The sequence below is a fragment of the Monodelphis domestica genome, chromosome 5 (assembly GCF_027887165.1).
Source record: "Monodelphis domestica isolate mMonDom1 chromosome 5, mMonDom1.pri, whole genome shotgun sequence".
NCBI classification, from domain to species: domain Eukaryota; kingdom Metazoa; phylum Chordata; class Mammalia; order Didelphimorphia; family Didelphidae; genus Monodelphis; species Monodelphis domestica.
This window is the reverse complement of record NC_077231.1, coordinates 89344533-89358061: the sequence shown is the minus strand read 5'-3', so window position 1 is coordinate 89358061 and position 13529 is coordinate 89344533. Positions and strand designations below refer to the sequence as shown.

Here is a 13529-nt window from a genome sequence, read left to right as displayed (position 1 = left end):
GCACTTCCCTACCTAGATATCTACTTCAGTTTTTTTGTCTGCTCAAAAGAGAATGACTGATAAATTCTTGACTTCCCGTAGTGATCATTTTATTCATCAAAAGAAAGAGGAAAACATGATTAGAACTCCTATTCCACACTTTGGGAGAAAGTAGCCTCTTCCTCTTATGGTTTGTAAAAGGATAGCTAGGTTTAAATTGATATTCACCCTATATTTGGAAAGAAAGGATTTCAAAGATTTTAAACAAAGGACAGGCATAGTTCCTGGTTTAAAATTCTATGGGGAAAAATAGCCCCAAAAGCATGGGATATGTTCCATAACTAAGTTTTTTGACAACACACATTTCTATTGAGGAATAAGGAAACCTGATTAAAGATATCAGTATGGGAGCAGCTAGGTATCATAGTGGATAGAGAGACAGGCCCGGGAGTCAAGAGGACTTGCATTCAAATCTGGCCTCAGACACTTCCTAACTGTGACTCTGGACAAGTCACTTAACTCCTATTGCCTAACCCTTGTTGCTCTTCTGCCTTAGAACCAACACTTAGTATTGATTCTAAGACAGAAGGTAAGGGTCAAAAAAAAGATATCAATGTGGATGTACATTAAACTCACAAACTATTATAGATTTTTTTCCAAAAAGCATGTTCAGAAGATATGAACAAGGTCAAGTGATTGAATATAAATAGAGCCCTCTAAGAAGACTGTCAACAGTATCAAAGTTCAGAGGACCCTGAGACTGGCAAACACTGCTATGATCAACTAAAAAGTATATTTTAGGTATTTTGTGAGGAAGGAATGAATGGGATCATTAGAACACTGGGGATGAGGGGAAGGCAGAACTACTTGAATCTTTTTTTTCTTATTGTATATTAATTATGTTTTAATTTTATAATCTTCCTGATGTGGCAGGCAGGCATATTCTTGGAAAGAGCATAATGTCTGTTATGGGGCAATATCATAAGATAGCAATTTTGAGTGACTAATAAGGTATATTATTATTATTTTATTATTAATAATTCTATCCATGTGTAATTTATATGTCTCTAGTTGTTAAATTCATAATTTGTCTTAATTTTCCCTATGCTGCTAATCTGACTTTTCTAAAACTATTAGTAAGAACCAGGGAATTCTAGTTTCAGGCTAATGCTACAGGTTCACTGAGGGCCCTCCTCACTGAGAGGACAGTCTATATGTGTCTAAAGTTGCTGTATCCATAGGATGTCAGACTTCCTTTTCAACACTTGGCCCCCACTTCCACCACAAATTCATTCTGATCCATGCTAGTCATGTGTTCTGGGCCAGGCTTAGCTAAGGTCAAGTCCAGTTACTCATGGTTGGGATTAAGATCAAATGAAATGCTCAAGGCCCATAAAATTGAATTAAAATTTCTTTTACTTATGGTGAAAGAATTAAAGGAAATATAATTACTAAAAATAAATGTTGCTGATTACCACTTCTATATTAACAGGATCAAATTGGTGTCCTGCAGGAGAGTGGGAAAGAATACCACCAAGACCTCTGAAACACCGCTTATTTAGCCTAGGCTTTTTATATCCCTGTTCCCCATGACCAATTAAATCCTAAAGTTAGCATCCTTAAAGGGAAACCATTCTACAGGCTTCCAACGCCAAGAGAGTGGGACTGTCTCTGTGCATTGACTTTTCCACTTAAATCTCTTTCATGCACAAGTGTCTTTGTGCACACTTATCTACATCATAGATGAAAGCGCACAAAGACAACCGTCATCCTCGGTTACCAAGAGACTACTACTACTATATTATACTATACTATACTATACTATACTATACTATACTATACTATACTATACTATACTATACTATACTATACTATACTATACTATACTATACTATACTAATTGTAAAAGACTAAGGTATGGGTTTATTGAAAGACTGTATGTGTGTGGTCTGAGAACCTGCTTCATTAATATGGGGAAAGTTTATCATTAAGTTGGAAACAGATATTCTCAAAGACCATCTATTAAGTTCTAGACAGAAGGGAACAGCATCGGTGGAAGACGTACCTTTACTGATGAAATTGTTTATCTGTAATATCTTACAAGATTTTAAGAAACTTTAAACTTGGATCTCATGCTATGTTTTATTTTTTTTTATTTTTAATTCAAAGATATTTTCCCAATTACATGTAATAACAATTTCCAACATATGTTTTCTGAAATTATAAGATCCAGACTGTTTCCCTCTTTCCTTTCAGAAATGGTAATTTGATCAGGATTATACTTGTATTATTATTCTTTTTGTTTTAAGAAATACTCTAGCCCATTCAGTAAGACACAGGATTCATAAATGACTAGTTTTGTTGCTTTGCTTTGATTCATATTTAGTTTTCATTTCAGAATGATAGATTGGTTTTTTCTTCAAATTATGAAGGCATAACATATAAGTTAATAGAAGATGCTTGTTCTTTCAGAAAATTTGTTTGCCTGAATGACAATATTGATCACAATCATAAAGATGCACAGACAGTAAAAGCAGTGCTAAGAGATTTTTACGAGTCCATGTTTCCCCAACCATCCCAGTTTGAGCTACCACGGGAATATCGGAACCGTTTCCTTCATATGCATGAGCTCCAGGAATGGTAAGTTCTTATGACATATAGTGATCATAGAATTACCTGGTAATGATCAGATTAGGCGTTATTGCATTTCAATACTGTATATTGATTCCAAGGCAGAAGATTGGTATGGGCTAGGCAATGGGGGTTAAGTGACTTGCCCAGGGTCACACAGCTGGGAAGTGTCTGAGGCCAGATTTGAACCTAGGACCTCCCATCTCTAGGCCTGGCTCTCAATCCACTGAGCTACCCAGCTGCCCCCTCTTCTTTTTCTTAATATCATAAAAAGCAAGTGTCCTATGTAGTGAAGACACACTAGAATTTATCAGTTATCTAAGAATGTAAAGCAATGATGCCCACTTTCTCTCTGATATTATTTGATATAGTTCTAAAACACTAGCCATAGAACTTAGGCAAAAGAAATAAATGAAAGGTATAAATATAGGCAAAGAAGAGATAAAACTTTCCCTTATTGCTAAGGATATGATGGTTTACTTGGAAAATTTGGGGGAAGAATCTTTCTACCAAAGCAAAAACAATACTTATATAGATTCAGTTGCAAAGTATTCTTTTTTTTTTCCCATTTGAATAAGTTTATTTAGTCAATTTAGAACATTATTCCTTGGTTATGTGAATTTCAAAACTACTCAACCCTGTTCAAACCATTCTTTAGAGGATGGGATTTGGCTATTTCCTGATCAATAACAATGGAGATACTTGGAATGGCAGAATCAGGTCTTGGAAACTACAATCTCTACCCTACTCAGGGTAACAGGATTTAGGAAGGGCTGCAGCAAAGCTCAAGATTTAATTATTTGAGAATATGACCTTCAACAGACATGTGCAAAGGGGACAGACCTCTGGGCGGTCCTGGGTTAAGCTAGAGCCACCATTGGCACAGGGGAGACACAGGAAGTGAGGTAGAGGACAGCTGAGGAGTTTGGGGACTTCCTGTGTGGAGAAAAGGAGGTTGTTGGAGTCTGGTGCTTGAGGCGGAGGCCCTCAGACTGTTTCTCCATTTTGGTCACGTGAGTGATAGGGACTGATCTCTTTTCTTTGCCTCGGCTATCTAAGGCCTTGGGCCTTTGGCCCGGCCTAAGCAGAGTGGGTATTTAAGCCCTATTCCCTTCTCTCCCCTTTCTCTCTCTCTCTGTTTTTCCAATTGTTTAGATCTAGTTTTTTGTAGTTGTGTTTGTATAGTTCCTGTGTTTGTCTTGGCAGATAGATTCCCAAGTATTTTATATTGTCTAGGGTGATTTTGAATGGAATTTCTCTTTCTAATTCTTGCTGCTGAAATGGGTTGGAGATATATGGAAATGCTGATGACTTAGGTGGCTTTATTTTGCATCCTGCAACTTTGCTAAAGTTGTTGATTATTTTGATTAGGTTTTTTTTGTTGATTCTCTAGGATTCTTTAAGTAAACCATCATATCATCCGCAAAGAGTGATAGCTTGGTCTCCTCATTGCCAATATTAACATCTTCAATTTCTTTTTCTTCTCTAATTGCTACTGCTAGTGTTTCTAATACAATGTTAAATAATAGAGGTGATGATGGGCATCCTTGTTTCACTCCTGATCTTACTGGGAAGGCTTCTAGTTTATCCCCATTGCAGATGATGTTTGCTGATGGTTTTAGATATATACTGTTTATTATTTTTAGGAAAGGCTCTTCTATTCCTATACTTTCTAGTGTTTTCAATAAGAATGGGTGTTGTATTTTGTCAAAGGCTTTTTATGCATCTATTGAGATAATCATGTGATTTTTGTCAGTTTGCTTATTAATATGGTCAATTATGTGGATGGTTTTCCTAATATTGAACCATCCTTGCATTCCTGGTATGAATCCTACCTGGTCATAGTTGCAAAGTATTCTTAATGAAATAAAAACCAATGATTGCTTATCAAAACAAAATTCAATAATTTATTCTTGGAACAAATACTTAAAGAGTACGTGTCATATTTAAGGCATTCCATATGTCATGTAGGTTTCAAAGAATCATACCATCAAGAATGGTCGTCATTGTGGTTTTTTTTTATAGGGGTAAGGTTAAAGATTGGTCCTAAAAAGGTGGTAGCAAAGGTACCATATGACAAGAGCCTGCCAATGTAACAAAGCTCTAGGCTAGTCTCTGTAGCTAACTCCCTCAGCTTGTGGGAGAAGCTCTGGCCTCTTGGATTCAGTGTCCTCATCTATAAAATGAGGGTGTTCAATTAAAATTGATTTTTAAGTTTCCTTCTATTGTATAAGATAAAAGACAGGGAACCATATAAATAACAGGTTGAGATGGAAATACATTTTTCAGGGCACAGTAAATGTATGTGTGCATGTGTGTGCATAGGTACCATAGTATAGTAATGAAAGCTAGAATCCAAAAAATAAGTTGGGGCCTGATTTTAGAAGGCTTAGAATGCTAGCCTAAAGAATTTAGACTTTATTCTTTTACACAAATGAAACATCATATGTAAAATATATTATAAACTTCAAGTGTTTTATAAATATTAGCTATTCCTCTACTTTGGAGAACTATTCAAAGTTCCTGGGCAGTATTGTTTTAAGATTAATCTAGTTAGTCGTTCTCAGCAAGGCAGATTAAAGGGAAAAAGAATGCAACAGGAAATTATTGAAATAATCGAAACGTGAGGTTGTAAGGCTTAAACTAGGATAATGGCATTGGATATAGAAAGGCAGGGGAGGATGAGGGAGAAGAGAATTGATGAGCCTTTGTGATTGGCCAAATTTGAGACTCAAGAAAGAGGGCAGGATAAAGATTAACTGAGATTCTGGGCAACAGAAATAAGGAATATTGAGTACAGAAGGAAGGCCAGACAAGCAGAGAAAGTTTTGCAAGGAATGGGTTGGGGTTTATTATGGACTTTTTAAACATAAGTGTTTTGGAATCAGCAGCTGCAGTTTTCCATGTAGTCTCCTTTGTGGCCTCCTTTGGATATAAAAATCCTCATTCTGTGTGAATGTTGAGTTCAGAATAAGATAAGAAATTAGAAGCAGATTTGGGAAGGAAGATTGATTTTAGGTTTGTGAAGTAAACAGACTCACCTGCACAGAGATAATAGGGAAAGCAAGGAGCATCAGTTAGTGAATTTTTCAGAGAAAGGGGAAGAGTTTAAAGAGAGAAGCAGAAGACCAAGGACAGTAACATTAGAGGAAAAAGAGCCAGTGAAGCATAGACTGCATAAAGCAACATTGCACTGAGGAGGGGAAAATACAGATTAAGTGGAGTGGCACATTGGTCCCCAAATCTCCCCCATGCTTCCTTTTTCACTTGTCGATGACATTCTAAAAGAAGGCCATTGACAGTGTTGGCAACATCCAAATATTTCTCTTCTTAATAGGAGAGGAAGTTGCTTGTGGGTCATAGTACTTCCTTCCTTCCTTCCTTCCTTCCTTCCTTCCTTCCTTCCTTCCTTCCTTCCTTCCTTCCTTCCTTCCTTCCTTCCTTCCTTCCTTCCTTCCTTCCTTCCTTCCTTCCTCCCTCCCTCCCTTCCTCCCTTCCTCCCTTCCTCCCTTCCTCCCTTCCTCCCTTCCTTCCTCCCTCCCTCCCTCCCTCCCTTCCTTCCTTCCTTCATTCCTTCCTTCCTTCCTTCCTTCCAGAAATATAAAGAATTGCTTAAGAGTATTTTTACTTCCCCTCCATCAAGAGAAGGAGAACCATGAAATACTTTCCAGCCTTCCTTTCCAGCAGAGCAATTCAGACTATTGATATGTCTTCTCATTTTGATAAAAGCCTACAGTTTGGGAAAGAAATGATTAACAGATGGCAGGAGACAGAGCTAGTTGGCATATTGCTTTAAAAAAAAAAGTTACCTATAAAACCTTATTGAGGTCAGACTCGAGTGCTTCAAATACTCGCTTTCCATTTAAAGTCTTTCTCTTAAGTGATTCCTTTCACAAAGGGAAAATAATAGTATATCTCACACACACACACACACCCAAAGCTTAATGTTTATGTTGGATGATTATTTTTACATTTTGAAAAAAAATATCTCCAAAAGGAAATAGTGCAAATAATGTTGTTGTTGTCGTTTTAATCTTTACTTTCCATCTTGGAATCAATACTGTGAATTGGTTCCAAGGCAGAAGAGTGGTAAGGGCTAAGCAATGGGGATTAAGTGACTTGCCCAGGATCACACAGCTGGGAAGTGTCTGAGGCCAGATTTGAACCTAAGACTTCGCATCTCTAGGCCTGGCTTTCAACCCACTGTGCTCCCAGCTCCCCCTGCAAATAATGTATTTGAAGTGAATAACATACTAGCTGGATTTAGAGTCAAGAAAATCTAGGTTCGGATCATACCTCTAACACTCTGGTCCTGGATGAAATACTTACCTTTTGTGTGCCTCAGGTTACTCCTTGGACTTTTCAAAGGAGTTAGTGACAGATCCTTGTCTACATTGATGGAGTGCTTTCTCACAAGGAGGTTCCCTACAGCAGTGAAACAAGACATCCTTCCGATATTTATTTATTTAAAGAAAGATAAATATTTTGACTACAACCTAAAATTTCTAGGGATAAATGTATTTGTTTCTTTTTTTATAATTTATAATATATATATAAATAATTAGAAAAAATAATTCTTTATAATTCTCTTTCTCTTTGCAGGAGAGCATATAGAGATAAATTAAAATTTTGGACCCATTGTGTACTTGTAACATTGATCATGTTTACTATATTCTCATTTTTTGCTGAGCAGGTAAGTTTCATGAGCTTTAGCTACATGCCAGGCCCTATTTTTTTGGAACACCAACATCTAATAATTTTAAGAAAATTATATAAATTTACAATTTATAAAATCTTAAAACTTCAACAAGATTTGAGATATATGATATTCAGATATTATCAAACAATGTATTCTTTTTGCTTAGGCAACCTTAAAACTCATTGCCAGTAATATCTTTGACCTGAAGATTCAACAGATGACCATTGGTGACTCAAGTTATACTCCTACAAATATTCTCAAAAGGGAGGGCTATTAGAACCTTCTTGATTCTGATGCCAAATCTGCCCAATCTTTAGAGATATTTGATCTTTTTTTCTTCAGTTTCTGTATCTAGTTTTTATGTCATCTGATGCCATTACATTTTGTAAGCCATATTTATATTTAGATAGAACTGTATATATGTAGACTCTCTAGGTGCTTGTATATGTGTCTATATAAAGTCTAAATTGATTATTATTTCTTAACTATGCATATAATAAAAGTTTTCCAAAGCTTTTAAGCAAAAGACCATCTCATGTACATTTTTAGACATAGAAATACATAGTATATTGTAAATGTGACAGTTGTCTTTTTTTCCTTTTTTAAACTCTTAACCTTCTGTTTTAGAATTTATAGAGTAACTGTTATAAGGCAGAAGAGCAGTAAGGGCTAGGCCAAGGGTCCCCAAACTACAGCCCCTGAGGCTATTTATCTGGCCCCTACTACACTTCTGGAAGGGGCACCTCTTTCATTGGTGGTCAGTGAGAGGAGCACTGTATGTGACGGTGCCGTCAAGAGCAATGTTGCTCATGTACAGTACCACTTCAGGTGACATAATCCTTTGCATGGCGCCTTGTTCTGAAAGTAACTGAACAAGTACGAGGCTCTGCGCAAAGGATTATGTGGCTGTACAATGGAAGACGTCAGCATGGTGAGCAGTAATCTGGGGGAGGGGATTCCGCACTGTGTATACTGCTGCCTGGTATAGTGGGGGTGGTGATGGGCCTGTGCAAGGTGTGACAGGCCCATCCCAGCCAGTGCTGCCTCCGCTATCTCAGAAAGTGGTATACAGATTTGTTCATAGTTTTTGTTTATAGTCTAGCCCTCCAACAGTCTGAGGGACAGTGAACTGGCCCCCTGTGTAAAAAGCATAGCCACTAGGCATTTGGGGTTAAGTGACTTGCCCAAGACAACATGACTAGGAAGTGTCTAGGGTTTTATTTGAACCCAGGACCTCTCACCTCTGGGCCTGGTGTTCTATCCATTGTGCTTCCCAGCTACCCCAGTTGTCTTTTACTTTTACATAACTGTCAGCCATCTCCTTAAAAAAAGGTGTTCATCCTAACACAACCAGGCATGGGCTTCAGATCCTTGAAGAAATCATGCTTCATCTGTAAATTCATAATAATTTAAAATATCAGTACAGAGCTCATAGGCTATACTTCTTTCAGTTTCTTTATGCAATATGGATTTGGGGGTAGGCTCCTGGAAATTCTGCAGGCTAATGAATATTTTTTCAGGGTTGGCAGGATTCAAAATATATGTAGAGGATTACCCTGCTGAGTTTGATGCAGCTGATGCTGCCATACCTTCTGTTACTTGGTGCATTTTAATACCTATTTTGGAGATTTAAGAGCCATATTCTGCCTTCCTTTCTTCTACTATTTAGCTAATTGCACTCAAACGGAAGATTTTTCCCAGAAGGAGGATCCATAAGGAAGTTGGTACTGAACGGATTGGGGTATAGGAAGTTAAAAGAGCTTACCTCCATGCTTATGCAATGACTACAGTATCCTTCTGACGTGGTGCCTCAGGATCCAAGGCCTAAAGAAATAAGAGACACATCCCATAAAGATGGCAAGGGATGTGATACCCAGACCAGCTGAGTTGTTTAATCGACGTTTCAAGAAATAATAGGTGTGTTGGGCAGTCCTCAACTGGAGTTCTACTTTGGAAGCATTAGTTCGTGGACATGTTATCCTTTTTATAAAAAGGGTTACTGAAAGAGATACAGCTGCCTTTATTGCAGTGGACACTGCCAAGTAAATTTAACATCCAAATCCTAGGCCAACATGGGAAGTTACCGAGAAGCCTCAGATTTTGCATTCCAAAACATTCTGCTATGATCTTGCTGGGATGCTTTTTTCATTTTCTGTTTTTAAATAGGTAACAATTAATTTAACTCTTTATCTGTCATTTTGTCCAGACTGTGATAATGAAACTTACTGACTGAATGTATATAAACACAGCCTCATATTGGCAGGATCAAAAAATTTTGGATTTGAAGATCGTTTAGTGGGATTTGGCTACAGAAGATCTCAGTAACTGACATCTGAAATATTTTGAATTGGGTTTACTGGACTCCTTAAGAATACAGGGATTAAGTTTGTAAGCCTAAGCACAAAGGGCTAGTGTTAAGTAGCAATAGCTACTGGCCAATTATTATACTCATGTTTTGGAAATGTAAAATACAAACAAAAGTGCCTCATTGTAGAAATTAGCAATCACTGTAATGTTGATGGTTCCTTTAATATGACAGCATGTGGTATCAAGTTCTACATATTGAGAGAATCTTTTTAAGTCTGAGCAGGTTCTAACACTGTGTCATATTTTGTTATGACATTAATAAGACTATGGAAAACTTGAGGAGGAAAGGCAATCTTTTCAAGTTGATGTTATGGTTTCGACATGTACTTTAAATCATAGTCACAGCAGTATTTTTTTAAAAATCCCAAGAATCATTTTGTTATAGTTGTAAACTAGAATCTGGAATGTACCTAATGGTTTTGTGCTGTCACTGTGTGCTTAAAAAGACTCACTGATAAAAGTCACTTGTCTGATACTTTTTTCCCTCTTAGATATTTCCAAAAACATCGGGATGGGATGTTTTTCTAGACTTGTTCATTGTCTGCCACTGAATATTCAGAACTATTTAAACAAGCATATTATCAAAAACTCAACAGGTGGTGGTAGTCAGGGGTGGGAGGGAGGGTGAGTATATTCTTAAAGAGCAATACTATTTGAAATTTCAAGAGGAAGAACAGTTTTCATTTATATACTTTCATGTATTTGCTTTCAGACTTTCTGCCAATAGCCAATTATATCTTTTATTTAATTCTAATTTTTACTTTAGATTTCTTATTTTTTTTAACATTTATTTTTAAGTTTTCAATTCCTTCCTTCCACTCATCCCTCTCCCCAACTCATTTAGAAGACATGCAGACTGATACCCATTTTATATATATATATATATATATATACATGAAGTATGAAGTCCTATTGACCATTTTTTCATTTTAGCCATGTCAGCAAGTATATCTTACATGTACCTACTTTTCTCCAAGTATTGTACTAGCTCTGGAAATACAAAGACAAGAATAAAACATCTCTGTTGGTAAGATGTTTGATTATGTTCTAATTTAGTTAGCCCAAACATGAAAACCTGTATTTTACAGATGAGGTAGCTGACCCTTAGCTTGTATCTTAGCTCAAAGTTATACTTCTGGTAAATGGAAGAGCTTGTTCTAAAACTCTGTTCACTTTAAAACAATATACTTTCTACTAAAGGAGCCTGCCTCTCTTGAATATGTATAAATAGGCACTTATTTTAGTAGGTGCTTGGTCTAATGATAATAAGAAATTGTGAATCTAGAAAGATTTGGTTTAGCTATTCCCTTATTGTAACAATGGAGATACTTGGTCTAACAAGAATCAGGAATGTATTGGGAACTTTTAAAATTATTCCACCCTACTCAGACAGTGCCTTAGGGGAAGATAAAGTTGTAAACTCCTGATTGAACAATGAAAGTCCCTAACTCATTCCTTATAGTAAAGCTAGAACACTAAGCTAAGTCTATTTTTAGATCTAATACAAAAAGGTGTTAAGTACCTGTAAAGGTTAAATTAATCACAAAAAGGTCAAGTAACTTACCCAAAGGCAAGCTTAACAAAGAGGTGTGAAGTACTCAGAATATATACTCTAATCAGAGAAGGTGAGAACCAAAGAAGATGTGAACTAAGAATGGGCAGTCCTGGAAAAAAGTGTCTACTGTGATTGGTAGGCGTGAAAATTTAGGGGAGGTGACATAAGAGAAAATTTCTTTAAAAGGAAGGGGTAAAAAGTCAGTTGAGCAATTGAGTTCAGAGTTGAATTGAGTTAGATTCTGAACTCAGTTCAGGAGATTCAGTGAAGGACTGGAGCTTGCTTGGAGACGGTCTTGTGGTGAGTAATAAGATTGACCCCCTCTTCCTTAGGCTCAGGGAGGCCACTTTGGCCAAGGCCTTTAACTACTGCTTGGCTCAGCCTGAACCAGAGCAGTTTAGATTAATTCTCTTTTTCTCTCTCTTTCTCTCTCTCCTTCCCTTAATTCCTTCTCTATTAATTAAAATCTCCATAAATCCCCAGCTGACTTGGGTATTTTTCATATTTGGGAATTTACCATGGCGACCACTTATTTAGATTTTAAGTCAAAACACTAAAAATTATCCTTACAGTTTTGGTGTTTATAAAATTATAGTAGTTTATAGTAGAGAATGCTATGGGAGAAGGGGTCTGACTCAGGAACAGATATCTCACCTGGAAGTTGTCACCATTTTCTTTCTCTTTTTTGGGAGGAGCAGACAAGGGGGTGATTTGGTTTGGTTACCATTACACCACTCCCAATATCCCCCCCCCCCAATCTTCTTTGATTTTTGCATGTGTTTTTTAGAATTGGAAGTTTTCCTTGTGGACATTCTTGCTTGACTCTTTGAAATCTGTCTACTAAACATTGACATTTGTATGTCAGGATAAATGTCAGTTGGATTCAAAATTATTATAATTTTCCCAGAACTGGACTGGTTTTACTTCATACCCACTCTTTAAAGAAAAGCTTAGTGAAACCAATAATTATTTGCACCACATTGCCGTGGAAAGTGCCTTGCATCAAGGTATTTTGTAAACACTGATTCCAAAGATACCCTCTAGAAAAAAAACTCCACCAGTACTCCTCGATTACTTCAATTATAACTATAAATTATCACCATTCAAATGATACTTCTTTTAGCCTATAGTATTATTTAAACATTCTATTAACTCAGATGGCCCCCAGTAACTCTGAATCATCAAGGAAATTTTACCACACACACATACACAAAAACCACCATGTAGATTATATCCCTCATGCTAGAAAACAGTGCTTCTGATCTATGTTTGTTTTTTTTTTCAGATGTGTTCTTAAAAGTCAAATTGTTTAGTCCTTGTCATTATCTGGGTGTGCGTTACTGTTTGCCATACCCTTTCTGCTTTAAAGACCGATTGACCCTTCTTAAAATGGAGCCATCACATATATTTGAATTCCTCTCTGCCAGATAGAGACATAATCTAGGACAATTCCCCACTATTTGCAGCACTGCTGATGAATGCCATTATCTTTATCATCTCAAGTTTTGATTTATTACATTGGCCCTTCTTGCACATAGCGTCTTTCCCAGGTAGCTAACCTGTTATAGCAATCACCATTTCTGTGCTTCTCTCTTGGCTTCCTTGTGAAGATTCCCTGAGACATTCTGACCTGCTCATAAATTAATGCCAGTCCTGGGATGCAGTTGATATTTGATATACCATGCTTGTTAGCTTTTAGAAAGACAGAATGAGGAAGATCTTTACAATTTCATTTTATATTTTTGCCAATAAGCTTATGAATAAACAGCTGGGCTGGTTTGTTTTCCCATAGGTAGTTGGGTGGCACAGTGGATAGAGTGTTGGTCATGGAATCAGAAAGATTAGAGGTCAAATTCTGCCTCCAGCTTAAGCGAATTGCAAATTATTTTACCACTCAACCTGTTTCCTCATTTGTAAATGGGAATAATAGCACCTACATCCTGGGGTTCTTGAGAATAAAAATGAGATCATTTTTCTAAAGTGCTTTGCCAACTTTAAAGCACTATGCTTTAAATTTTTTTTTCCACTAGAAAAAATTTTTGATATTTCTTTTCTGACATTGCAATTCAGATTCTCCCTCTTCCTCACTGAGTTGGTAAATAATCTGATATAGGTTTTGCCAGTGCTTTCATGCAATACATATTTTCATATTCACATATCACACATACAATAAAAATTTCATAAAGGAAATAAAGTGAAAGATGATGTGCTTTTATTTCTATTTAGACTCCAACAATTCCTTCTTTGGTTGTGGATGACATTTTTTGTCACAAGCCTCTTGCTCTTATTTTGGAACCT

General features: G+C 36.7%; 1 protein-coding gene across 2 annotated transcripts in view; it reads left to right on the top strand.

The window, feature by feature from the left end:
* Positions 1-10136, top strand: part of GNPTAB (N-acetylglucosamine-1-phosphate transferase subunits alpha and beta) — a 97313-nt gene extending 87177 nt beyond the window's left edge. For both annotated transcript variants that reach the window (XM_056798765.1, XM_001373258.5), the window contains 3 exons: positions 2452-2619; positions 7213-7303; positions 8979-10136. In XM_056798765.1, coding sequence (XP_056654743.1) covers positions 2452-2619; positions 7213-7303; positions 8979-9056 — 337 coding nt within the window. In that variant the 3' untranslated portion in view covers positions 9057-10136. The remainder of the gene's footprint in view (positions 1-2451; positions 2620-7212; positions 7304-8978) is intronic.
* The last annotated feature ends 3393 nt before the right edge of the window (positions 10137-13529 follow it).